At 44.0% G+C, this 24,974-nt stretch overlaps 1 protein-coding gene across 1 annotated transcript in view; it reads right to left on the bottom strand.

The window, feature by feature from the left end:
• Window positions 1–544: 544 nt before the first annotated feature.
• LOC133022965 (voltage-dependent T-type calcium channel subunit alpha-1I-like) overlaps window positions 545–24,974 on the bottom strand; it is a 101,669-nt gene continuing 77,239 nt past the window's right edge. The window contains exons 21-36 of the mRNA XM_061089877.1: window positions 24,770–24,896; window positions 24,291–24,416; window positions 24,078–24,167; window positions 23,743–23,935; window positions 23,246–23,397; window positions 21,636–21,745; window positions 19,758–19,891; window positions 19,352–19,422; window positions 16,521–16,599; window positions 15,068–15,189; window positions 12,843–13,289; window positions 10,044–10,193; window positions 5,879–6,016; window positions 2,414–2,615; window positions 1,561–1,796; window positions 545–1,276 (exon numbers count right to left, since the gene is read on the bottom strand). Coding sequence (XP_060945860.1) covers window positions 545–1,276; window positions 1,561–1,796; window positions 2,414–2,615; window positions 5,879–6,016; window positions 10,044–10,193; window positions 12,843–13,289; window positions 15,068–15,189; window positions 16,521–16,599; window positions 19,352–19,422; window positions 19,758–19,891; window positions 21,636–21,745; window positions 23,246–23,397; window positions 23,743–23,935; window positions 24,078–24,167; window positions 24,291–24,416; window positions 24,770–24,896 — 3,109 coding nt within the window. The remainder of the gene's footprint in view (window positions 1,277–1,560; window positions 1,797–2,413; window positions 2,616–5,878; window positions 6,017–10,043; window positions 10,194–12,842; window positions 13,290–15,067; window positions 15,190–16,520; window positions 16,600–19,351; window positions 19,423–19,757; window positions 19,892–21,635; window positions 21,746–23,245; window positions 23,398–23,742; window positions 23,936–24,077; window positions 24,168–24,290; window positions 24,417–24,769; window positions 24,897–24,974) is intronic.

Here is a 24,974-nt window from a genome sequence, read left to right as displayed (position 1 = left end):
ATATACTCCTCCAACTCTGAGCCTCCGCCCACTTGCATGCTGCACTGCCTCTGAGACATAAACGAATCAAAGCAGTCTCTGTTGGCGTTGATAGCTGTTTCAGTTTGGGTGCTTCTGTTTTTTTGCATTTTAAAACCTCAGTGAGCCGACATGGAGGAGAGGTAACTACAGTCGGGCAACAACAAGGCTCTTTCTTGCGTCTTCCAATGTGAGGCAGAACCTTCCACAGCCTCCTCCATAAGTACAGCCGCTAAGATGATGTCAGGACCGATCTTCAGAGATTGGGCCTCAACTCCGCAGGCCACTTTCTCACCAGCAGATCGCAACCGAGGCCACTTCCCTAGGTAGTTCAAAATGGGACATGGGCTTGTCACAAATGTATAGAAAGGGGTTGAAGGGGCAGGAAGAGGGTTGGGTTTTAGAACACGGTACATCATGTGTCATCGAGCCTCTCTCTCACTGATGAAAGCAGAGAGAGTGAGAGGGACGGCAATGGGTTTAGATCCAAGGAATGGAGAGACAAAGGAGGAGCTTACACCAGGTTTCATCTGTTTTTTCGACAAGGCCCCACTGTTGTTTGGCTTGAGCTCTTCCCTTTGAATCCTTCCTCTCCAACTCCTATTTCCACACTTCCGTCTCCTCTTCTTTTATCAACTAATGCCCCTGTCCAGGGATTGGCCAAGAAGCCCTGGGGGTCCATAAGCTCCAAGCCTAGAATCTCCCTGCGGCCGTCCTTGCCCCGGGATGACAGCAACAACCCCCCTTGGTCCAGGCTGCCTGTGCTGTTGCACTTCTTCACTGCTCCTCCGGGGTACACCAGGGCGCTGGGGGACAGCAGCGATGTCAGCGACAAGCTGCTCAGTGTCTCTGACAAGTGTTCACTGTTGCCCGCTTGGCTGGAGCCACAACCACCAATTGACGATCCAATGCCTATACCTTGGTCTTCATCTGAAGGGTCGATGGAGTCGTCGCGGGTGTAGCATGGGCTGGTGCTACCTCGCCCGCTGCTTTGGCTCCGCTGGTGGCCCCTGGTGGCCTGAAGTGTTAAAGCTGAGGAGGGACTGGACCTTGGTCTCAGGGTCTGGACCGGGGAGGAGAGGATAGTCCTATCTTCAGGCAATGGGAGAGGGCACACAAGTGGTAAGGGAGCTGTTAGCAGTGGCAGCTCCGAGTTCTGTGGCGGTGAGATGCTGAAGCTCAGTCCCTCTTCCAGGGTGGTCTGGAGGCTGCCTTCAGAGCTGCCTGTAGCAAGGGACGAGTCACTGTGGGACGGGAACTGAAGAGACAAGGGAGAAAGGATGGGGAGACAAGAAAGAGAAGCACATCATAATCCAAATCGTTTCATGTCAGTTCATCCTGTTTCATTTACACGTATTATCATCTGTTGTTGGAGATCAAACTTCAGGCCACTTCTCATGAGTACAAAAATACATATATTTCGCTTTAGTGGTAACATCAAATTATGTAATTGTTCAAGCTCAAACCTCAATGAAACCTCATAACCATTTTTTTTGTTTCCACTGTAGATTGTGTTCTTCCCTGCCTCTCCCCTCCCCCTACCTGTGAACAGAGCATCTCTCTCTGGGCTCCTGGAGACCGGAGTGAAGCCCAGGAGGCTGGGGAAGTCAGCTTATGGCTCCTTGTCAACCTTAGGCTCCTACTTCGAGGAGGCGCTGGGATGTTTACTCCTGCGGGGTGGAAGAACTCTGCAGGCAGATGGAAGAGAGGAGTATTGCCTCTGTCTCCTCCTGCTCCTTCTTTGTTTCTGTCCTTGTTGCTGCTCCTTGAAATTCCACCTTGAGGAGGGAGTACATTCTTTCTGCTTCTATCCTGATGTCAATTCATCTATTGTTTATACTTTCCCAGTGAAAATTACTTTATTTTTATCAAGTTATTCATGTTTAAATATATATATATATATCATTTATATGAAGCAAAAGTAGTTTAGAGGCTACTATGACAGCAAGTAAACCAGGTGGATGTTGTGAGGGAATGATGATGCAGAGCTAGCTCTTAATGCTAACATAGAAATAGCCCAAACGTGTTGATGCCATTTGAGCAGTTGACGCTGGAGTCTAATCATATATATTTGAAAAAACAGTAATAGCTGGTTGCAACTGTACAACAACACAGATGCCATGTAAACACAATGTTGTCAATCTATTGGTTTAGGTAAATGTGCTGCTTGTAGTCAACAAAGGTAGATTTATCTTATCTAATTCTTATTTTGACCCTTTCGATTGGTCGATTGGTTGGTTGATATGCTCTCGTCCAACCAAATTCACATTGGTCCGACAATCGCTTGTGTTACTTTCATAGGGAGAAACACAAATTGAAATCTTTATATTTTTGTTATTTTCTTTTAAAATGAACCTGGTTATAAAGAGAAATCAACTTTTCTAAATGTACTCACCGGGGCTGCTGTGAGGGGAATGCATGTGTGCTTGGTGTGTTTGCATGTCCATCTCCTGAAGTGTGGTGTCCGTCTCAGAACCAGAGCAGAGGGCCCTGCAGGGCTGACCCAGCCCCTGCACCTGACTCTGCACCATGGTTCGAGTCTGGTGGCCTTCACCTCCGGCCTCCTCAGAGCTGCGAGAGTCACTGCTGCTACTTCCCTAGTAGAGAACAGAACAGAGAAGTTCTCTTATCCAGGATGGATTCATCTGTGATTTTCCCCCACATTTAAGAGAGAAAATTAATTAAACATGTAGAGGTTGGTTAATTGAAAAATAAAAAAGGGTACCTCGGGCAGGTGGTAGTTTAAAGAAGCCTGCCTATGTTGAAAAGAGACAATTCGTGATTCAGAACAAGCCTGATAGAAAAGGATTGTTGTATAAAATGAGACCCTGAGGCGTGCAGGAATCCAACACGGCCTCTAATTCACATCATCCCTCGGGCTTTCCCTTTCAGTGAGAATGTAAGGGTGAGAGCTGATCACAAGAAAAAAGAGCCTGTTATTGACTTGTTAATGTTATATATCGTAAAGATAAATGCTTGGTTATGAACGTGTTGGTGTGTGGGATGGCTGCTGAAGCAGGAGGCAGGTTAAGGCTGGAGTTAAAGCTTTGTGAGCTCTTAACATGTTCTTCTTAACTAACATCATGTTGGGACTGCACAATCATCTAGTGTGTGTATGTGAGGCCACACTTTTTTATTCCTTCATTAGTTTACCTTATTCAGTCATTCAGGCCGAGCCCCTGAACAGCCAAACACCCAACCAGCCACCCCCACACAGCCTTGCCACCCTCACTCACCAAACAACTCTTAAAATCCTTAACCTGAAATCCCTTCTCACCTTCTGTCTTCCCCTCTTTCTCTATCCCTCTCTTTTTCCCATCCACTAATGAGCAGGTTCTCAGCCGTGCTCGGTGACTGCAGGCTTATCTGGCTATCCAGCTCCAAGGAGCATTACCCCCGTTACAGAGGAGAGATATCTAGGAAAGGACGGATGATAAGGGATGGAGATAGAGAGGGCCTGGAGGGAGGTGCAGGGAAGGTGTGCAATTACCAGAGGGGGTAGCAGGGAGAGAGAGGAGAAGAACGAGGGATAAAGTCGAAGAGGGGGAGAGCAGGCGCAGGAGACGGAGGCATGAGGGCCACACAGGGAGAGCCTGGTGGAAAGATTTATTCACGAGGTCCGTGGTGGATAGACACTGTGGATTCTTCAAAGACAAGATAGTTGCCACTGATACACAGAGGGAAAGAGATAAAGCCGCACGTGGAACCCAAGGTTTATAACTGTAATTCACAAGAGGGCTTACAGCACGGCCGGGAAAAAATATTTTATTACGGTCATATGTTTTTTGAGCTTCCTGCAATGGATAGGAAAAAAAAAGTCCTCAGTGAGCCTCTGGCATTGTTTGTTGGTTACTCTCTTGGGGCGCGTCAAGTGCAAAAGGAGAGAGAACTAGAATCTAACCACTGAATTCCAGGTGCAATTGCTGCTGTAGTTGTCACTGGGTTTTCTTTCTCTACAGCTGCTTCCACACAGAATGTTGCAGAGGATCTGATCCGGGTTGAAACGCTGTGAGAGGAGGGCACACAGGTGTAAACTAAGTTGTCCTGGCATTGAATCAGGTGCGTTTTCTATCAAACACACACAGGCACATAAAAAAACTGTGTTCTGTGCACAGTGGGGAGTAAAGTCCAAGTAAACACAATATCTTTGTATTTATACATTATTACCACTGATCAAGGCTCACATCCAACTTTTTCCACTAGTGCATGTACATAACATGTGTGCAATGATCAGGGCTGTGCATGTTCTGCTATATAATTCCAATCAAATCAAATAACAATATATCAATCCATTAGTCACCTCCATTTTCTTTTGTTATTTTTTGTTACTTCCACTCTTGAGGCTACTTTTCCTAGATGATAAATCGTGTTCATTCAAAGCAGCTGTTGTGCAATAATAGATACCCCTGATGTTGGTTAACCCTAAATAATCATAAATGATTATTAAAATAATAATAGAATAATGACATTATTAATGTACAAAGACTACAATTATTAATTAAGAATAATACAATTTGTAATTATAATTGATCAAAGACGGGGCACCACCCTGGTATGAGGGACCAACAATCAAATGTTAAGATCAGTCTAATTTACATCTAGTTCACTTAGAAATCTCAATATTTACTATTAGAGATTATATAATGAACAGTGAAGGTTATGGAGTTATTGACAGTGTAGAGTTTGGCAAAAGTCACTCATGCAACATTAATGAAAGAACATTTGTGAAAGAAAAACATTTATTATGAAAAAAAGAAGGTATAAAAACACAAATTACTAACAAGGTACTAACAAACAAAGATGTGTATGTGAGTTTGTGTGTATATGTAAATCAGAGTGCTCCCAAAATGGCAGCTGGCCAACCTAAAGCTAACAGCCCCTTCCTTTTGAAGTGGTTTTACGACAGCGGGCGGAGAAATAATTAGATGAAGCGATATGCGTTTGTCTGTGTTGGTGCTAAGTTAGACAAAGGGTGTAGACTGAAATGCAAAGAAAGACTGTGAAGCGCATTAAAAAACTAACCTTATTTTCGAATAACTTATAACCCATAACACATATCAAACCCATAAACATCACACAGAATCGAATAAACAGTCTTGCTTAGCCTAGTATAATTATTAAGCCCAGTTGTGTTACTGGTCCGTGGAGAGGGTAAAAAAGGAAGTTGCAGTTCAGTTCGCAGTTGTGTGAAGTCTTCATGGCTGGTTGTGTGGTTTCTGCTTTTGCGGCTCTGTTGAGCAGTGGGGCTCAGTTGCTGGTTGAAGTTCTCCTGCAGGACATTGAGTCACTACTAGGAGTTTGGTAGAGCTTGCGTTGCGAGGAGGTTTCCTTGGTGACCTTTGGGCTCCTCTGGAAGAGTTGGATGCAAAGAGAAGATGCAAACTGGAGAAATCAGTCTTCTCCCCTCGGCAATGCAGGAAGAGAGGCTGGCAGCCTTCCGCCCTCAGAGGGATTGAAGAAAGAGATCGAGGAAGGAGAGAAGTGGCCTTATATTGGCCCAGAACCTCACCTCTTGTGGCTTTTCACACCCCTGTGTTAAGTTGCCGGAACAGAGGACATGCGGCATCCTGGGAGACTGAGTTCGGGAGGCTTTCTCCTGAACAAAGAACATCTGGTTTCAGGCTTTGACTACCCATGAAGGTCGAAGAGGAGGCCTTCGGTTTGACAAAAACCATGTCCCAAGTTAACACAGCTTCAAATTCATCAAATCACTTCATATAACATCACTCAATTTATCATTTCACATTAATTTCTACCGGTCCATTTTTCACTGCACGTGCGTCGTCATTACCTCCATTTGTCTCAGTCAGATTCCCTCTCCTCCACACCTCACACTATACACTTGAGGCTGCACACCCACCTTGCCCCCTCGTGCCAGCAGCTGGTAGGAAGTGCTCTCGTCCAGGCTGAGGTCGTCTGGCAGCGCAGGGGACGAGGACTTGTCCGACAGCTGCTCCGATTTCAGAGACGCCTGCTCGATCTCTGCCATCCTGATCTGCTGCAAGGAAGTGACCTCAGTTATTCACATCTTACAACGACAGGTAGTGGGAGCAGAGGCAGTTCAACACTTCCTGTGGTGCTGTCTCATTATTACTCAGTCTTATGATTTGTGATATTTTTTTACAGTTATTAATGCCAATGACTTCAGTATTGCCCATATTTGTACATTTACATAAATGTAACATTTATGAAGGATCTGTTCTTAGCACATATTTTGCATTATTTATTTAGAGCTGCATCACGGAGAGATGGGTAAAACCTCCACCAAGCCTCGATATGCTTCACCCGATGTTGCCAATTCAATGTGGCCATAATGCCGGGGCACCTGTCGGTAAAGAGAGCAGGGTGAGAGATTTCACAAAGTAATAAAATGATTTTGTCTGCATCGACTGGACGAATGTTTCCCAGTGCCACAGTGATATGCGAAGAGGGCGGCTGAATGGAAGGCAAACTGCAGATATCCAAGCGGTGCATATATAGCAGGTACGGCGCGTGGGACTGGATCGGTGTATGTGCATGCATCCGCAGAATCTGTATGTGTTCGACATGGTGCTGCGGTGGCACCAGAAACCTCCCGATTCTGCAGCCAGAGATGAAAGGTTGTTGCTGCATGTCTGATGAGGGTGCCTGTCGTGCTCTCACACCGGCACAGCAAATTCTAATGAGACAACATTACCGAGCACAGAATAATTGGGAAGTGAGAACACTTCACTACCTCCCTCTCACATTTGTTCACACATTGGCTCCAGCTACGTTTGTTTCATCTGGGCTGCAGGTACCTCTGCCCACAGGGGCTATTGAGCTGGTTTTGAACCATCACTGAGTGAGCCCCCCTGTCAGCTCCAACCTCTCCTCTACCCCCTCTCTCCGCATGCAGCACTTTTTCGTGTGTGCACAATTTCAAAAACAGATACAGCTAACGGCGAGCTGGAGGGGGAATTTCAGAGGTCTGTGGGTGGTACGATGCGCTCAAGCAGTGTTTCTTTAAAGAGTCACAGCAATAAATGGCCGGAGAGAGAATACTTAAAGTGATATTGAATGGAGCGAGCCCTCGTAGAGATATATTAACACGTGCCTGTAGATGAGAAAGACAAAGAGGTGCATACAGGAAGATTTATGGCTAATATGCAGCAGTAAATTACCACTGCCGGGGACCCCAAGGAGGGAGAGAGAGAGAGAGAGAGAGAGAGAGAGAAGGAGAGAAACAGACATAGAGGTGGATTTAGGCAGTGAGAGGGAGCAAAGCAGAAGCAGAGCAAATCTTTGATTTAAAGCATCTGTTTTTCTCTTTTACCTCCATGCATCAACTCTCACTCACTCTGCTACAGTATGTGACAGCACTATAGAAGCTGCCTGGCTCAGTGTCTCAGGGGTGAGCTGTAGAGATCCTCAAAAAAAGCTCCCTGCGAGTCTTTGGTTGGTTCATTAATCGACAGGTAATGGAAACAGTGAACAAGGTCGAATCGGCAGAGGAAGAGTTTCTACACCACTGCTTCCGAGGCAACTTCCTCACTAAAATGAAAGACTCCATTGAGAGTGTTCACAGCAGAGTCGGTGGTTAGAGAAGCCGTCGTCACTGAGCATCGCTGGGAGGCGATGAGAGGAGCAGATAGTGTAACTGAGCAAGAAAATAAGCATGACGAGTGTCTCACGGCCACATTACATGAATCATGCTTGTCTCGCCACAGCAAGCGTAAGCAATATAATATATGCCAGATACAAAGAGACAAGACAAGACAACAAGCGTACAGGCAGTCAGATGATGATTTTACACCAAACCTACATGAGCAGACACACCTCTGCTAACTGAGAGGTTGGAGCCACCAGAGCCAAAAGTGTGATCACTCATGAATCCTTCAAGTGATTTGAAGTATTTTAATTTTTTTTCATAACGGCATCAACAGAAGGGTTTTTGGCAGAGTATTAAACATGAGGTCTTATCTTACGACGAGTGCCAAAAATGAAATGAGGTGCGGAAGATGCATCGTACCTTGATTATTATTGTTATTTTAAGGTTGTGTTATTAAGATAGTTTATAAGATAGAAGCCTTGTATTTATCTATACAAGCAGGTGTACAACTCGTGCATACTTCTACTGTCACACACCCCTTCAGGGTCAGGAGATGCTGAGGAGGGGTGACGACAGAAAACTTCTCCAGAAAACAACATTTAAATTTCAAATTATAACCATTAATTTGTTCCCGCATGACCTCTGAGGTCAACGTGACTCACAGCAGGTGAGTGGCGACACCAACTCTATTTCGTAGAGTCGTTTAAATCAGATGTTTCAAACCCGTAACTCATGTCAGAAAATGTAAACACCCGTAAAATGTAACTTGTTTGCCCTATTATTTATTACAGCCTAGTGATCTACCAATCGCTTATTTTTCCATTCATTTTCAAACAAGTCTCACTATGCTGAGGGTGCTTTGCTACAGTTTGCTACAGTTTGGCACATTCATATTCAAGTACTTTACAGAGTGATACTTTCAAGAAACCTTGTGAAACTCTGATGCCGCCTCTAAAGATGGTGCTCTTCCTCAAACCCTGTCTTGTAGATATTATGTTCATGACTGCTTGAGGATTTAGAGCAACTACCTGACTGGCACCGGCCTTCACCGCTCCACTGAAGCGTTCCGGACAGAACTCAAGTCCTTGTTAGGCAGCTGCTTATTGAATGTTTTGAATATTTCCACTGTCACACTCACACTCACACACACAGCCTGGAAAACACAACAACTCTGTACATAGCTCCCACCAGTCAAAGTCTCATCTGTCTGAAAGTTGCACACCCCCACACGAGCTCTCTCCCACACAAACAAACAGCCACAATGCACAAGTTTGATGGTCGCACAACATGGGAAATTGAAGGGTAACCACGGTGGATCAGATACAGTGAATCAGAGAGGGATCCAGAGAAAGCCGTCAGAGCACGGGGACAGATGGAGAGAAGATGCAAGTAAAAGAGAGAGAGAGAGAGAGAAGATTGATGGTTTGACAGCACCTGCAGACAGGCAGAAAGGCAGACTGACAGGTGAGGAGGTGTGTAGCCCAGTTATTGCCTCCTCTGTGCTGACCCGCTGCACTTTGTCATTGTGATCGACAACACTGGCACATGACAGTAGATTTGGGATTGTGTGTTTTGTGCAGTGAGTATCTGTGCACGATGCATGTGTATCCGGAAGGGTCGCATTCGAGTGTGTGCAGCCATACAGGGGGCCTCATTAATCAACATTTCTGTGCATATGGAAAGTTGATATCTTGTGTTGATATTGTGTTTAATTAGGATTCTCCATTATACTGTAACATAATGGCACATTTAGCCGTTGACACGCTTCCCAAAGCATGAAACATTTTTCACTCAGACTCTTGGTGATGAATGAAGCCCAGAGTGTGTGAGTGTGTGTGTGTGTGTGTGTTTGTGTGTATGTGTGTGTGTGTATATTAAAGTGTGTTCCTATTGCAAATCCACATGCATGCATGCAATCTGGCTAACAACACCAAGGTTGTCTTTTTGCCTCACTAATTATTTGTGTCTGTGCACAAAGGTGTGTGTGTGTGTGTGTGTGTGTGTGTGTGTGTGTGTGTGTGTGTGTGTGTGTGTGTGTGTGTGTGTTTGTATGTCACTAAGAAAGATTTTGGGTTTTCTAATACCATTGAATCAGGCCCAACTTTTTCCACATCACACATATACTGGTGTATCCTGTTACATGTGTAGTTTTGGACATGTCCACATATGAATGCTGAGAAAGGTCAGATTTTTATAGGTCTCATATTTTTGAATTCACAACTTTTGGATCTGTGAAGACTTAAACTATCACAGTGAGAAAAACCCTAGCATTTTAAAATACTCTGAAGTGGTGTCTTCAAAAATAGCCACTTTGAGAATACCTTTGTCACTTGTGAAAAGGTGCAGCCTGTCAGTAACAATGTCCTTTGTTATGTGTGTGCATGTATGTGTGTGTGTGTTTGAGTGTGTGTGTGTGTGTGTGAGACGTGTGTGCTCGTGGTGTTCGGGGCGGTACCTCTTGCGGGTGGCTCTTGCAGTCTTTGCAGACGGGTGCAGGGGAGGAGTAGTGGTGGAAGACAGAGCCAGAGAGGTTGTCGATCATCCCCATCTCCCCCTCTAGCGTGTCCTCGATCAGGAGAGAAACGCTGTCCAGCCACTGGCTCTCCTGGAACACATACACATGCGCACACACAGACACACACACACCCACACACACACACACGGAGACACACACACGAGACGCAGGCCGGCAGACCAGTATTGCACGTAGGCACAAACATGTGCACATGCGGACATGCAAGGACAAAGAACACGCAGGGAAATGCATACACCGTTGTAAGTGTTTTAAAAAGGTTCAAGTGCACACGCAGGTTTGTTTTGACACTTTCTTATGTTCTCACTCATAAAAGTCACATGTGCACATTCACTCAGACACATGTCGATTTCAAACAGATTCAGACTCTTTCTTTGAGAGAGCGGAGAGCAAATATATCATAATTGTTAGGCCTTCAGGGAAAAAAACATTGTTCCTGAATATTATGAGTGCAAACCTTCAATAACAAGTGACACAGAATGTTTCTATCAAAGCCCTGAGCAGCGAGAGTGGTGCAATTACATTTGATATATCGCCTCAATTAGACTGTTCAATACCTTGTTGAAACAATTTAAGAGTTAAGCGTTTGCTTTGTGCGCTCGGTATTATTAGGATTAAAGCAATTTAGACCGAATCACTCAGGGCTTTTGTGCGACTTAAACGATCCCCCCCCTTGCTTGAATTTCAGATTGGTTTCTAGGAAAAAACCCATCTGGCAGAAAAAGAGGAAACTATAGTGACAGGAAAAAGTGATTTCTGTGTGATTTCCTGGCAGGGTGCTGCACTTCACCCTGGATTGTGTGCACTGTGCCTGCAGCACATTTATAACAGCCAAAATAACCGTATTACATCAGCAGATACAGCCCAGAAGACACTGTGAAACAGGGTCACTCCTCCTCAATCCCCACACAAGCCTATTTCCATCGCACATTTCCACAACATTGCTTATAGGACTAACATCAGTTATGCAAACGCACATTTTCTGACTCACACAGTTCTATTACCATCACTCACGGCTCATACTTTGAAAATGAGGGGGCTTCGAATTTCAAGAAGCAGGTTACTGTACTGTACCCCCAGCGTTATAAATACTAATAAATAAACCTGCATCATGCTGGTTTATGAAACAGCCCCACATTTTGGCCCAATGACAAACTGACTCCGCAGCTTCTTTTCATACCGACACGTCCTCTCTGCTTTCTCTCACACCCTCACAGGCTGCCCAGTCCCAAGAGACTTTATTGTGTGTAGGTGGAGAGCTTGATATATAATGTATGATTGACTGCGCTGGCCTATGTGCTTCCCTCCATTTATAACTGAATTAGTGGACAACAATAGGGCCAGTCGCCAGGGAATGGAAGTTTTTGAGCGAGAGGACAGCGCTGAAATTAATTACTGCCTCTATCTGACTGTCGCTGGCTCAGTTATTATCTCTCCTCTCTCATCCCTTTACTCTCTCTCCCTCTGTGTGTGCCGACGATCTACAGCGTCTCCTCTGATCCCCGTGAAAGTCTCCACTAGTCTCTCACCATACACTCAAACAGCACTTGTTAATTGTTTAATATAGCACATGAGAGGACAGATGAGTTGTAGCTGCAATCTTTTGAAACACAGTCTCTGTCTGAACACCTTGAGTTTAAAATCCGTCACGATTATGGATGATATTTGAAATAATAAAAAACAAAACAAAAGAGAATTTAATTGACTGGAAAATCAATAGACTTTATATATAGATGAATGAAGCGTCTCCACTTCCCATTCTCCAGAAAAGACAAAACATTTAATACGAACTCTGCTTTCTTCAATTGGTGGGTTTTTTGACGTTTTAGTTTTGCCCCAAACCCGTCCACCAACATGGAGAATTAGGTTTTATGCTGTGTAATGCACCGCACACGCTTCTTTGCCTTGTCAAACAGGTCGTGGATGTTTGTCCTTAGCTTCCTGCAGCCTCATCTCTCATCAACAGTCTCTGCAGTAACCCTCATCTATATCCGACCTTCTTAATGTACCGGGCTTAATGCGAAAAAAGTATTTTCTGCCCTCACTCCCTTTCCACCATCTTTACCACGGACCCTGGGCTTTTCAACTTTGCTTTTACATATTTTGTCTCTTTTAAAGTGGCCTGGCTCTTCTAGCTGACATCATGGGCTGCTATGACTACAGTAAAGAAAGAAAAAGGACATGCTCTCAAAAGATAAAATCTAAAATATATGACTTCACTTCACATCTTCTTCATATTACTTTGGTAGTTTTGTTTTCATTTCGGAAATTTTTTTTCCAGTCCTGTGTCCTCCCAATTGCAGGTATGAACCAATTGACCAAAACTTTAAAAGCATCACAGACTTGAAGATTTGAGCTAAACCAATATTACATTTTGCTTTTGGCCCAAACTATTTTGAATCCCTGGCAAGCACATCCCAGACTCTGCTGGCCACTGCCGATATCACTGCTGTTCACTTGCTTACACTTCACTGTTTGAGGCTATGGTTCCAATAGTTTTAAAGGAGCATAACAGAGCCTTACAGCTCAGATGCAGTAAGGTTACAATAAAGATAAGAAAATTCTTGATTGGCCTGATCCCACTAATCTGGTTTGAGACACAATGCACACACCCTCCACACACACACACACACACACTCAAACACCAGTCATACAGAATAGGCCTCTCTCTCACCAGTATCACATCCACACACACACACACACACATATGCACATGCTTACTTGTGCTGGTGAGTGCAGGGTCCGACTGGAGCTGCGGGAGTTGTACAGTTCTTGGTGTGCAGTGGCTGCTGCGTGCCTCATCTTCTTCCCTGCTTCTCCTCGGTCGTCTCCACCCTCCCGTCCTCCTGCCGGGCCTCCGGGCCCCGATCCTGCGGCGACCAGTTCTTTCTCCACCCCCCCTACCCCGCAACCGGGGTCGCCCATGCAACAGAGGGTGCCCTGGATCTTCTCCAGCTCTCTTTTTGCATCGCTCTCCGCCTGCTCTTTGGCCTCCTGGTTGGAGTCGTCCAGGTGCTTCATCAGCACAGCCACCACCACGTTGATGAGCACGAACTGGGCGGTGAGCACGAAGGAGACAAAATACAATGGCGAGATAAACTGAAGGCTCGGATTGCAGGCGTAGTCTTTGTCGGTGCTTTGGTCCGGCGGGCACTCCCGCAATGTGTCCTGGTGTCACAGAGGCAGATTGTGAGGAGAGAGGAGAGGAGAGGGTTGGTCAGAAGGAGACGAACAAGGGCCACATGAAAGGGTACACTCCAGGAAACAAAAAACGATCAATTGTTGAATACTGCAACAACACAATAATTATATTTAGTAAAATTGATTCATTCAAATTTGACATTATTCGATGGTGGGAAAAAATGCAGAAAACTTGTCTCATCAGCAAACATTTAATTGTTTTGCTTCTTTGCAAAGCAACAGGTTTTTTTTTCTTTCCCGGTGCGTTTCCGGTCCGGTTAACTCGGTCACGGCAGAGTTCAGTCAGAGCAGAACCAACGTGACAAGTGCTTTCTGGAGGAAATACACATATCTCACCCAGGCAGTGACCACACATAACAATTTCATCCCTCTGAGCTTGAGCTGGTCTTTTATACCTAATTTGGCATGACAACACTGTGCACGTTCACACAACATCTCCCTTTTCCGCCCTCACTCCCTTTTCCACCGTATTTATTTACATAGTTTTATTCTCTCCTCATCTGAATATCCATTTTTCTCACCCCCTCTCTCTCCTGCTGCGTACTTCATTTTTTCGCTGTGCTTTCCTGTAAGAGGGAATAAAGCCTAATGACTGGCCACTACTTTAAATCCTCTCCCTTCCCTTCATCCGTCTCTTAATACAATTCGATGCCGTTTGCTTTATTCCCCACTGCCCTATTACCCATCGTCCTCTGCCTCATTATTTCCTCTCGACTCTATCGTCACCGCACGACTAATTATCGCTCTGCCTTACCCGCTTCTTACCAACCAAAGCAGGTCTCTCCCTCTCACAGCCCAGGCAGTAATTTAATGGCTAAAATGACAGAGATTTACTCTGAGAGGAAGCATCTGCCGCCCGCTGGCTCACTTCATGGCCCACTACCAACCGGGCTGCCTGTATACCCAGTGTGTGGTTTATGGTCCACGCCAGACATGCTCCGGCGTAATCCTTATTCCCACGCAAAGCCTAGGTGTGCGGAGGAGTGGTCCTAGATGCCGGTGTGTAGTAGAAGTGTGTTCAGGGGAAATTGTTGCTTTGTGTGTGCGCGTGCATTGAGGCACAGGCAGTCCCTTTTCCCATCAGTACGGAAATCTGCACTCCCAGTGCTGAGCAAGCACATTTCCTTATCATCAGCGACTACCACTAGAGCGAGAGAAGGGATGCATGGGAGGAATAAAGGAAGAGTTTATCTCGTCTCTCTTGGAAATCTATTCAGTCAATGGTTTAATTTATTTTCTAACACAAACTCTTATCTGTGTTAGGAATTATCTTACTTTAAACACCAGATTAGGGCAATGCACTGTTTTAGAAAACAATAATCTGAGCTTTACCTGACCACATTCAATAAGTTATAGACTCTTTATAAAGAGGGACGACGTGTCTACACTTCCTCTCGCTATCCAGAAATGAAGCCAAAATATCCTGGACACAAATGTGCTCAAACAATCGTGAGTCAGTCTGAGTTGTCAATCATGACGTTTCAACACAATATTATAGCATAAAAGAACTAAATAAAACTAATAGAGAAAATGAACATTTGAACAAAAATCTGTGTGAAACAAACTAGCTACAATCACAGAAACCATTTTTGAGAAAAAAAAAGACCTGTACTTTGACATTTTGGGACTTCTGGGAATTTATGACCTTTACAGCAGTCATGTCGTCCTCCTTTACATGAAGTCTGTGATTCACACATTTAATCACATTATTTCCCAGCAAACGAACATCCAGTTGAGCTGTGTACCTTCATGATGCCATTCCAGTTGTCGCCCGTGGAGACTTGAAACAAGGTAAGGAAGGCCATGCCAAAGTTCTCAAAAGTAGCGTGACGACTCATACCCTCACATGGGTAGTCCGCATTGCAAACTGCGGAAGAGAGGAAGGGGTCGGGTGGAGGGAGGGAGAGGAGAAGTGGTTGGTTCACAGATAAGACAAGAGGTGAGAGGAGAAGGGAAATCGAAGGAATGTAAGATCTCAAGGTTTAACAAGTCATTGCTTCCAAAGGTTGCAGAAGCATCAACCATTTGTGTCACTAAGCTGCCTGGATGAGTGTCCAAACAAGCCAACTCCGTGTAGACACAGTTATCAAAACGCTATTTGTCTTTGAGCTTACATCCCAAGATAATCTCAGAAAACTGCCTCAAGAAAAGAGACACTTGCATTTGCCACTAATCCGTTCCAGGCTCCAATAGGAAGCAGCGCTGCAGCTGCAGCAAACAAGGGAAACGTGACAGCTTGGAAGACGCATCTTCCAAATTCAATGTGGGTATTTTAGGACAGTACTTATGTACCAGAATACTGCGGAGTGGGTAGATTCCCTAATGGTTGTCTGACTGCAGGAGAGAGAACTGACTACACACAGAGGACAGGATGGAAGGGAAATAAGGAGATTGTCATGGTAAAGTCAATACAAGTCAGTGTACTTTTATCTGCACTAGTGTAGTCAAATGAGTGTACAAATACCTGAATGGTTTGATGAGGATGGACATTTCTCTTTTCCCTGATGTTGAGAATATTCTTATACCGTTTCCTATTCTTATATTTATGCTTGCACTAGCACATCACAGTTAATTCCTCGTCTTCACATACACCAGATCTCAACCAACAGGATTTTGAGCTGACGTGTCACGACAGCGCTCTCGACCTCATTCCCTCATCAAATAAGAGAATATATTTCAGAAGACTGTGTCTGCTCTGGTGTCACATTACTTCCTAAGACACTTACTGTAGGTTTTTCCTTTGTCACCTGTCAGCAGTATGACATTCCACTGCTTCACACAGGGATGATGTGTGGACATTAGGCTCTTGGACCACACTTGGTGTAATCCTGTCATCACACTACTACATATATGTGATGGAGGGATTAATCCAAGTAGAATTTACATTATCACACATATGGTGGGTATTTAGTTCCGTGCCAGGAACGGGATAATACACATCTTCTTAAAGGTTTTCAGATTAGCATTGAGATCAAAGCCTAGCCCATCACGTGTCAACACAGAAACTGTTCGAAAGTAAAAATCTTTGAAGTAATTCTTTTGAAGACAATTCCCCTTTGAAAGCCTCAAGCAAGCTTCTTTTTTTTTTGCTCCGGTTGATATATGTAAAAACAACACCGCACATATCTTATATAACTCGCTTAACATAATTTATATTAGGTTTAATGTGAGATGGTTCCATTGTAGCATCCAACTTACCTAGTTCTCCGAAAAGCTCAACTCCTAAGGCGGCGTAGATGAAAAACAGCAGCATGAAGAGCAGGCCCAGGTTACCCACCTGCAGAACACACACACACAAATGGAGACACACCCCCCCCCCCCCCCCCCCCCACACACACACACACACAGAAAAACCTCTTAACAAGCATATGTCACAAACTATCTGACAGTATTCAAGCATCTGAGACATTAAACTGCTCCCTAAACAGTGAAGAGGTTTCATGCACCGGTTCCATTATAAAGTCAAAATCTGACTCACAACACATTGGTGTCAGTTTCTTATCTGTAAAAAAAGGAAGTTGAACACATCAGCAGGAAACATAATACAACTAATGAATGTGCACGAAACTGGTCACACAGGATTACAACGTATTCACAGTGCGCCGCTGCTTGGCTACGCAAACACCCGCAGAGACTTTGATAAAACCGAACCCCCCCCGGTGCCGTGGGGGAATCTTCAAGTTTGGCTCCATTCCACCGCAAAACAGGACACTGTTCCCACAACTTAATGGTGATGATGATATTGCACGATAAACACTCAGGGCAAATTCTAATCCCATTACAGGGATGCAGAGCCCAGTCTCCTTTTCACTGTTTTTAATACTAACAACATTGCTCCACTGGGAACCAGGACATGCACCGAGAAGTAATTACTATTACACTCCATGTTTTCTGAGGAGAGGTCTAGATTAGGTCATCTGTTTTTCAGGGAAAACATTACTTAAAGAGAATTTAAAGTTCAATTAAGGGAAATTTAATTAGCTTTATGCCAGTTACAGAACTTGCTTTAAGAGGTTCTGTGATGCAGGTAAACAGGAGACAAGTAACACACATGTGACCATGACTGAAGTTAAATGACATCAAACTAAACCACCGCCATAATCCAGATTTAGTAAGAGAAAAAAACGTTGCAGATATTTTTGCTTGTGATTTACTCTCATTAAAATAATTAATTTCCCTCTGACCTATTAAGCTTATTTAGTGTAAGTATATGGATTGCTCATTACGTCTGTCACGGCCTATTAAATATATAAACTCCTTGTGGAGCTTGTTAAGTATTCACATCACGTTTGATATTATATAAATTATTATTCCAGCAGAAATCTACCCTTGTGTGTTATGAAGTCATTATTTATATATTCCTGGCTTCTTTGTTCCTCTTCCTGGAGCCTTTGTTGAAATGTCAATATTCAATGGGATGTTATGGGGATAAAAAGCGTTGGCAGCTTGCCACTTCATTTTCACAGCGAAATGAAGAGTAATATCGCCTCAGATTAAACATCTCGGCAGGTGCAACAGTTGCACGCTGTCGTTCCTTCCGTACCTGAATATGCACTCGCACACATATACACTGGGAGAGACCTCCTGAAACTGTTTAATTAGCCCGAGTTTTAATTACCTCGCCTGCTGCCCTCGGAATAGAGCAAAGGGCTCAGTGTTAATGAGAGGGGGATCAATAGAAAAGAAAAGACTAGGAATCTGTTCTCCCTCACCTCTGCCTACACTCCTTTCTCCACACCACCTGTTTCCCTCTGTTTGCTTCGTCTTACTTGTCTTGGTCAATTGGACAGATGTGTGTGTTTGTGTGTGTGTGCCTGCATGTCCATAAATAAAGCTGTGTTTTTGTCCTTGCACCTGCATGTCTAGAAGATTGCTTTTTTTTGGCCTAGTTTTTATTCAAACACTTGGTGTAGGTTTTGCATGGATTCAAACAAAACCACACAACTACGATTGCCCACCGTTCAATACAGAGACTATTGTCATGTGTCACACTCCTCAGCCCACTTCCTGCCTGTGTTTCTTAAGCTAAGCTAACCAGCTGCTGCCTCCAGAAACATAAATACAGATGTGGGAGTAGCATCGGCAAAACAATAAATACGCAAAAGTTTATAGATACACCTAAATATTACATATACAAAACAACTTTTTATCTTTGTTTCATTGTAAAAAAAATTCTATAGAATCAGAACCAGAGACAGTTTGAGGAGTAACTTCTGTTTCTAGCACACTGTGGTGGGAGTCTGGGTGCTCTCCATGGTCCTGAAAGTGAAAACAGTTAAGATTCCCATCAGACACTACTGGAACTGAAAGGGCCATTTGGGTTGACGTGAGCTGACATGTCACAGTAGGAGACGCAAAGGTGTAAATTATCAAATGAATGATGTGTCAGGTCTCACTCTCAGGTCTTACTTGAACTGAAGTCATTCAGTTTTGCTTTCCATGTCAAAATGTCTGTTGTATTTTGAGACTTTTGAGTTAAAGTTTGAAAGAGGAGTATCACACAAGTTTACAATATTTACTTTGACTTTAGTATTTTACTTTGTAGTAATTAAATGTGGATTTCTTTGAACGCACACAATTTTCAAGCAACAAACGTGGAACATGTGACTGACGTGTGACTGACTTCAGAAACAGTGGACGTAGCCAGACACCACAGGGCAGCGGTGAACATATCACAATCCACTTAGAGCAGAAACAAAGACTGAACTCTCGTGTCATATTAATCTGACAAACGTCTTCAAAGCCGTTCCACAGGTTTACAAAAGAGATTGTTTTGTATTTGCTCGAACACTTGTGTGTGTGTGTGTGTGTGTGTCAGTCCACCAGTTTGTGGTATATGAATGAGTCTTTTATTAGATCTGCCTAAGGGCCAACAGAGAAAGAAACGGGGGCTGGCACCACCCTGGATATTGAGAGAGATCGGCCAACTCCCAGGTGGATATTGTGCGAGTGGTTGTGCATGTGTGTGTGTGTGTGTGTGTGTGTGTGTGTGTGTGTGTGTGTGTGTGTGTGTGTGTGTGTGTGTGTACCTGAGGCAGGGCTTGGACCACCGTATCCAACAGGGCCCTCATTCCTTTCGCCATCTTCAGCAGCTTCAGCACTGTGAGTGTGTGTGTGTGTGTGTGTGTGTGTGTGTGTGTGTGTGTGTATGTGTGTGTGTAGAGAGAAACAGAGAGAGAGATATTTTAAGAGTGGGGATTTAGGGGGAAAATCCCTCAGGTTCAATTACAGACTAAATGAGAAACATTAAACTGTGGAAAGGTCAGTTCTTAATTTACACGCCATGTTACACACACATACACACACACACACACAACAACACACACTCACACACACACATACATACACAAATACCGTCCATTAAACATGAGCTATGCTACAGCTAACAGATGTGCAGAGGTAGTTTAAGGTTTCATTTCAGTGGAGTTAACGTACCTCGTGCTATCCTCAGTACTCTCATGATTCTGATGATGGTGGGGTTGATGGGCAGAGTGGATTTGGTCTTAATCTCCTCCAGAATGATGCCCATCACGGACAGAAGCACAATGGCCAGGTCCAACTGGTTCCACCTGGGACACACACACACACACACACACACTGTCAAAGTCACACTTAAAAAAACTGAGCTGTTCCCTTGTTGGCACTTACTATAGTAATTGCAGTTCTGCAGGTGGCACGTGTGTTTGTAAGCTACCTGCTGCTCCGATAACCCAGTTGTAGAGCTGGCCTGAGAATCACCCCGGATTATAAATCACACTATGCACAATGACTGCTCGCGGATGTTGCTGACACTACATAAAATGAGACAAAGTACCAGCTGATAACAGTTAGATAATTCTCTCTATATCCGTCCATCTCTTTCTCATTTCATCCCTCTTTTATCCTGGTCTGTCTTTGTCTTTGATCAGTCTAGCTTCCCCTCCCATATATTTGTCCATCTGTCTCTCTCCCTCTCTCACCTTATCTGTCTCTCTCCTAAATCTGTATCTGCCTTTAATAAGTCACTGCATATCCCTGAAAGAATAAGACGTCTCATCACCGGGCACATTCAGGTGAGTGACAAGTCAATTATTCTAGGCTCTGAGTGAGGGATTGTGCTGAGGTGTGTGTCCTGCAGAGGTCACACAAAGTGCAGTACAAGTTCAGTGGGTTCACATGCAGAGAACTAATAAAGAACTAAGATAACTCTGGGCCAAACAGTCCCCTTATGAAACCACATTGAAAATGCACTCGATCCAGAGTTGAATCGGCACCAAATTGCACACACACACACACACACACACACACACACACACACACACACACACACACACACACACACACACACACACACACACACACACACACACACACCAGCAACAGTAACCCATAACATGCATGAATACTGTCATCAAGATCCATTAACTCTGCTCTGAGACATCATTGAAAAATATAAGAAAACACCCAGTCTTGCAATGTTAGAGAAAGTATCAAAAGTTACTGGATCTGTCCCCTTATCTGCAAAAAAACTTAAATGGAAGTTTTGTTTTAAACCGCCCAGTCGTTTTAGTGTAATCCTGCTAACTAACAGACCGAGAGACAGACAACTGCAGATGAAAACATCAACTCCACGGTGGAATAACCCAATAAAGTATTTTTTTTTTTCATTTAGGCCGAGGTTATTTAATTCAAACGAATATGATAAAGAACTCTCCTCATCAAAGGCTGTTACATTCACACAAAATGAAAGTTTGATTTAATCAATGTAATTTATTGTAAATTAATTCAAGTTTGTTTTAGCATTAAGGGATGACTCAATGTAATAAGGGAACTTGTATAAAAAAAAAAAAAGAAAAGCATAAACTTTGAACTTGCTTCTGAAAGAGGACACTTCTGTTTTCTTTCATAAAACTGCTGATGTGTGGTAATAGTCATGAAATCTGTCTGAGCACCAGAGAACGGTTTAGTCAACTTAACAACAGAACACACGAGAGCCAGCTCACATGCTCAATTCAAGAGATTATGGCATGTGCCTGGAGCCGTGTTATTTATTTTAAATGTCTAATTTTCCTCCACATCATATACAGGATAAGTGACTTTGCTAAATAGACAAAGACATACGGTAATTTTAGTGACACTAAATCTCCAACTGTCTAAAATATATAGCTTATTTTTTTGCCGCAGCTACTCCAAGGGGGGGCTTGTGTTTACAGGCAGGACATTCAAAAAGGCCCCCAAGAGAAGCTGATATGTTAACTTACATGCAGACACACGGGGAAACTCTCACACACAATCACACTGTCAACACGCCAGGTATAAAAACACACACTGTACCTTTCTTTGAAGAAGCGTCGAAAGCCCAGGGCGATGAGTTTGAGTACAGACTCCAAAACAAAAGTGGAGGTGAAGAAATAGTTGCAGTACTTCAGGGTGAGAGCCAGAGACTGGAAAGAGAGGGTTTAAAAAGTGTGTGTTTTTGTGTGCGTTTGTGTGTGTGTGTGTGTGCTGGTGCGGTGTGGCTTATCCGCAGCATCAACAGGGAGACACTGCAGTGTTCCTGTTGTTTGCAGAGTGAAATCAAGCACGCCCGAGGCAAACACAGAGCATCCTCACATTATGTCGCCCAACAAACACATATCATTTAATCTAAACTGTTTTATTTGTCATCAATGTTCAATCCGGCTTCCTGTTACTGCAGAGGCTGGATCGTATTTCTAACTGCTCTTTACTCTTAAACGTAATAACAGACCTGTAGCCTGTAGCAGGGGTGGGGGGGGGAGCCAAATGTCAGGACCAACAGCTGACAATTGCAGCCGAGACCTGAGGTATTTATCTGATGCTCGGCCAGTTGTTGGAGGGAAGCTCGCTCCGCTTTAAAGGTCAAACTGGCATCTTATCTAAAGAATAATCACCTCACTCTCCCTCACGGAAAATACAAAAAAATATAACGCCATCAGGCTTTTTCGCCGTCCATTCATCCTGACTGAATGGAGCAGATACACGCACGGTGCAGCTAGCACCTCGGACAGCGGCCAGCGTCAAATCAGCAGCGCAATCACGGCTCCTTTGTGACGACTGCAGCTAACAACACAGGCTGCAGGGTCCGGACGCAGTTTCACGGCGGTTGAGCAGTCAGTGGTATCACTGTGGCGTTTTGGAGAGGAGGGGGATTTATCATGAGTGCATGAAACCAGCCTTAATTCTGGTGATGAGCGTGAAGGAATCTGTCGAAGAAGCTTGGGTTTGTTCTCGTCAAGTCACTCAGTTTTAACCACAGACTCTGTATAAGGATGGACGACATGATAGATAAAGTGTCTCGATCGCCCCCTGGTGGTTGGCTGTGGCCCAGGTCATTAACTCCACTTCCTCCAATTTAGTGAATGGGACAAGTCAAAGTTCACATCGAAAAAACGGATTGTTTTGGTCACTTTAGCTACTTGTTTAAGTGCAATTCTTTCCAGTGAGAGTGGTGGCAATTCGTTTTTTGTCGCTATACAAACGAGGTGAAATGTTATGATTGGCAGCTGAGACTGACTCACGATTGGTGGAGGGCCTGTATCTACGTGACCTCGACACTGGCTTCACATGCGCAAGATGGCAACTATCGCATCAAGGATATTGTGACTTCGCTAGAAAGAGGAAGTGGAGTATGCATCGTCCATCTTTATACACATTCTATGATTTCAACGTATTTCCTTTTTTTCAAATGAACATATTTTGGTGTGGGGACTAGAGGCACCCCTGTGTGCAGCCGCCCAGCATTAACCAACTGTCTACATGTGAGGTGTTTAGGGGACATCTGTAAATTGTAGCTTCACAAAAATAACTTGGGTCCCACTCCCCCCTCTTCATGCACATGGGTCACGTGTCACCCCACCGACAGGTCAACGCTCAGCCTGTGGGAAACCCTGTCTTTGCACTGACAGGTAGACACTCCTTCTTACCTGAGGTTGTTCGTAGTGCTCAAGGGACATGGTGATGACGTTGATGCAGATGATGAAGGTGATGATGATGTCCAGGTAGTTGCTTTCACATAGTGTGTGGATCATCCGACGCATGTGGCAGTAGCTGGCGGAGTACGGCACCTTCTGGTCTTCTGTTGGTGGAAAAATACACGAATGAAGCTTTGAAACATCATCAATTTGTACTTGTATCATTTTGTTTCAGTTAAAGACAGCATATGCCCTCTTCAGTGATGTAGAATACTGCTTAAATCATACAATGTACAACAAGTACATCTCACATTATATATAAGTTATGATGCTATGATCTCTATCATGTGGAGCAGAGTATTTTTCCTCACAAGACCTGTCACCACTTAGATCTGCATTTCTGAAGTACAATTTTATCATTTTTTACAAACTCTCTCTCTCTCTCTCTCTCTCTCTCTCTCTCTCTCTCTCTCTCTCTCTATCTCTCTCTCTCTCTCTCTCTCTCTTACCCCTACTCTTCTTTTCCGCCTTCCGCTGACGCTTCAACTCTCGCAATTCGCGCTCAGCCTCCTCCTGGTTCTTGCGGCACTTGTGGAAGTTCTCCACCACCACGCCGACAAACATGTTCAGGACGAAGAAGCTGACGATGAGCAGGAAGGAGATGAAATACAGCAGCATCCACGGGTTGTTGTTGGTCTTGGGCTGGGGTTGGAGTTGGTGGATTTGGTCACGTGGAATTATATGACAGGAGATGAAGGAAGAGAGAAACAAACACGGAGATGAGAGGAAAGGAAAGAAGAGTTTTTTATGAAATATCTTTATTGTGCAGATTGTATGCGGGTACCTGTATGTCCTCAGCAACAGCATCCAGGCCGTGATACATGATGCTAACCCAGCCGTCTTTGGAGGCAAGTACAAACAGGGACATCAGAGCCTGGAAAACAGAAGCCAGAGAAACAGAAAGGAAAACTGAAATTCTTATTTTATGAAGTTTTTTTTCCTGCTGTGCATGCAGATAGAAAACATAAAAATCAATCAAAATGCACAGAGCACTTACCTGTCCCAGGTTGTCAAAGTTGTACTTGTGGTGAGCCCACTTGTAGTTGGCTTGCAGACACTCAGACTTGTTGGTAATGTTCTTGACGTCGGGGCCGGAGCAGTAGAAGAACTTGCCTTTAAACAGCTGTCGGTAAAAGAACAGGGACATCTATCTGTTAATGCTGTTACTCATAAAGAAACAGAGGAATAAGCCTTCACAGGGCCCGACTGAGACATGAAAAGATGCTCTTGAGTGAAATAATGAGCTGGTCAGAGATCAGTGCAGCTGACAATTTTCTGCAGTGATGAAAGAAGAGGGAAGACAATGAAAGTTGACTGAAAAGAGAAAAATGTAGAATAGCTTGTGCGCTTCAAAGAGAAAGGGAAGAGAGGGAAATAGAGTATTTAAAAAGAAAACTCATAATAGGGAGAAAAAACACATTGCACACAAATAGGTTATTTGGAAAAAGTTCACATTGCAATTAATTTGCATTCTACCTGTACACCGAGAATACCAAAGATGATGAAGAAAGCACAGCAGATGAGGACGATGTTGCCAATGGGCTTGAGGGAAGTGATGAGGGTCTCAACCACCAGCTTCAGACCCGGATGTCTGCTGATCACCCTGCAGAAACAAAAACAGAGATGAGAATCATTGTGTCTGTGCATTGTACACACAGACTGTGTATAAAGATGGACGACA

This window comes from Limanda limanda, chromosome 17 (assembly GCF_963576545.1).
Source record: "Limanda limanda chromosome 17, fLimLim1.1, whole genome shotgun sequence".
Taxonomy (NCBI): Eukaryota; Metazoa; Chordata; class Actinopteri; order Pleuronectiformes; family Pleuronectidae; genus Limanda; species Limanda limanda.
The sequence above is the reverse complement of the archived record's forward strand: the minus strand, read 5'-3'. Positions and strand labels throughout refer to the sequence as shown.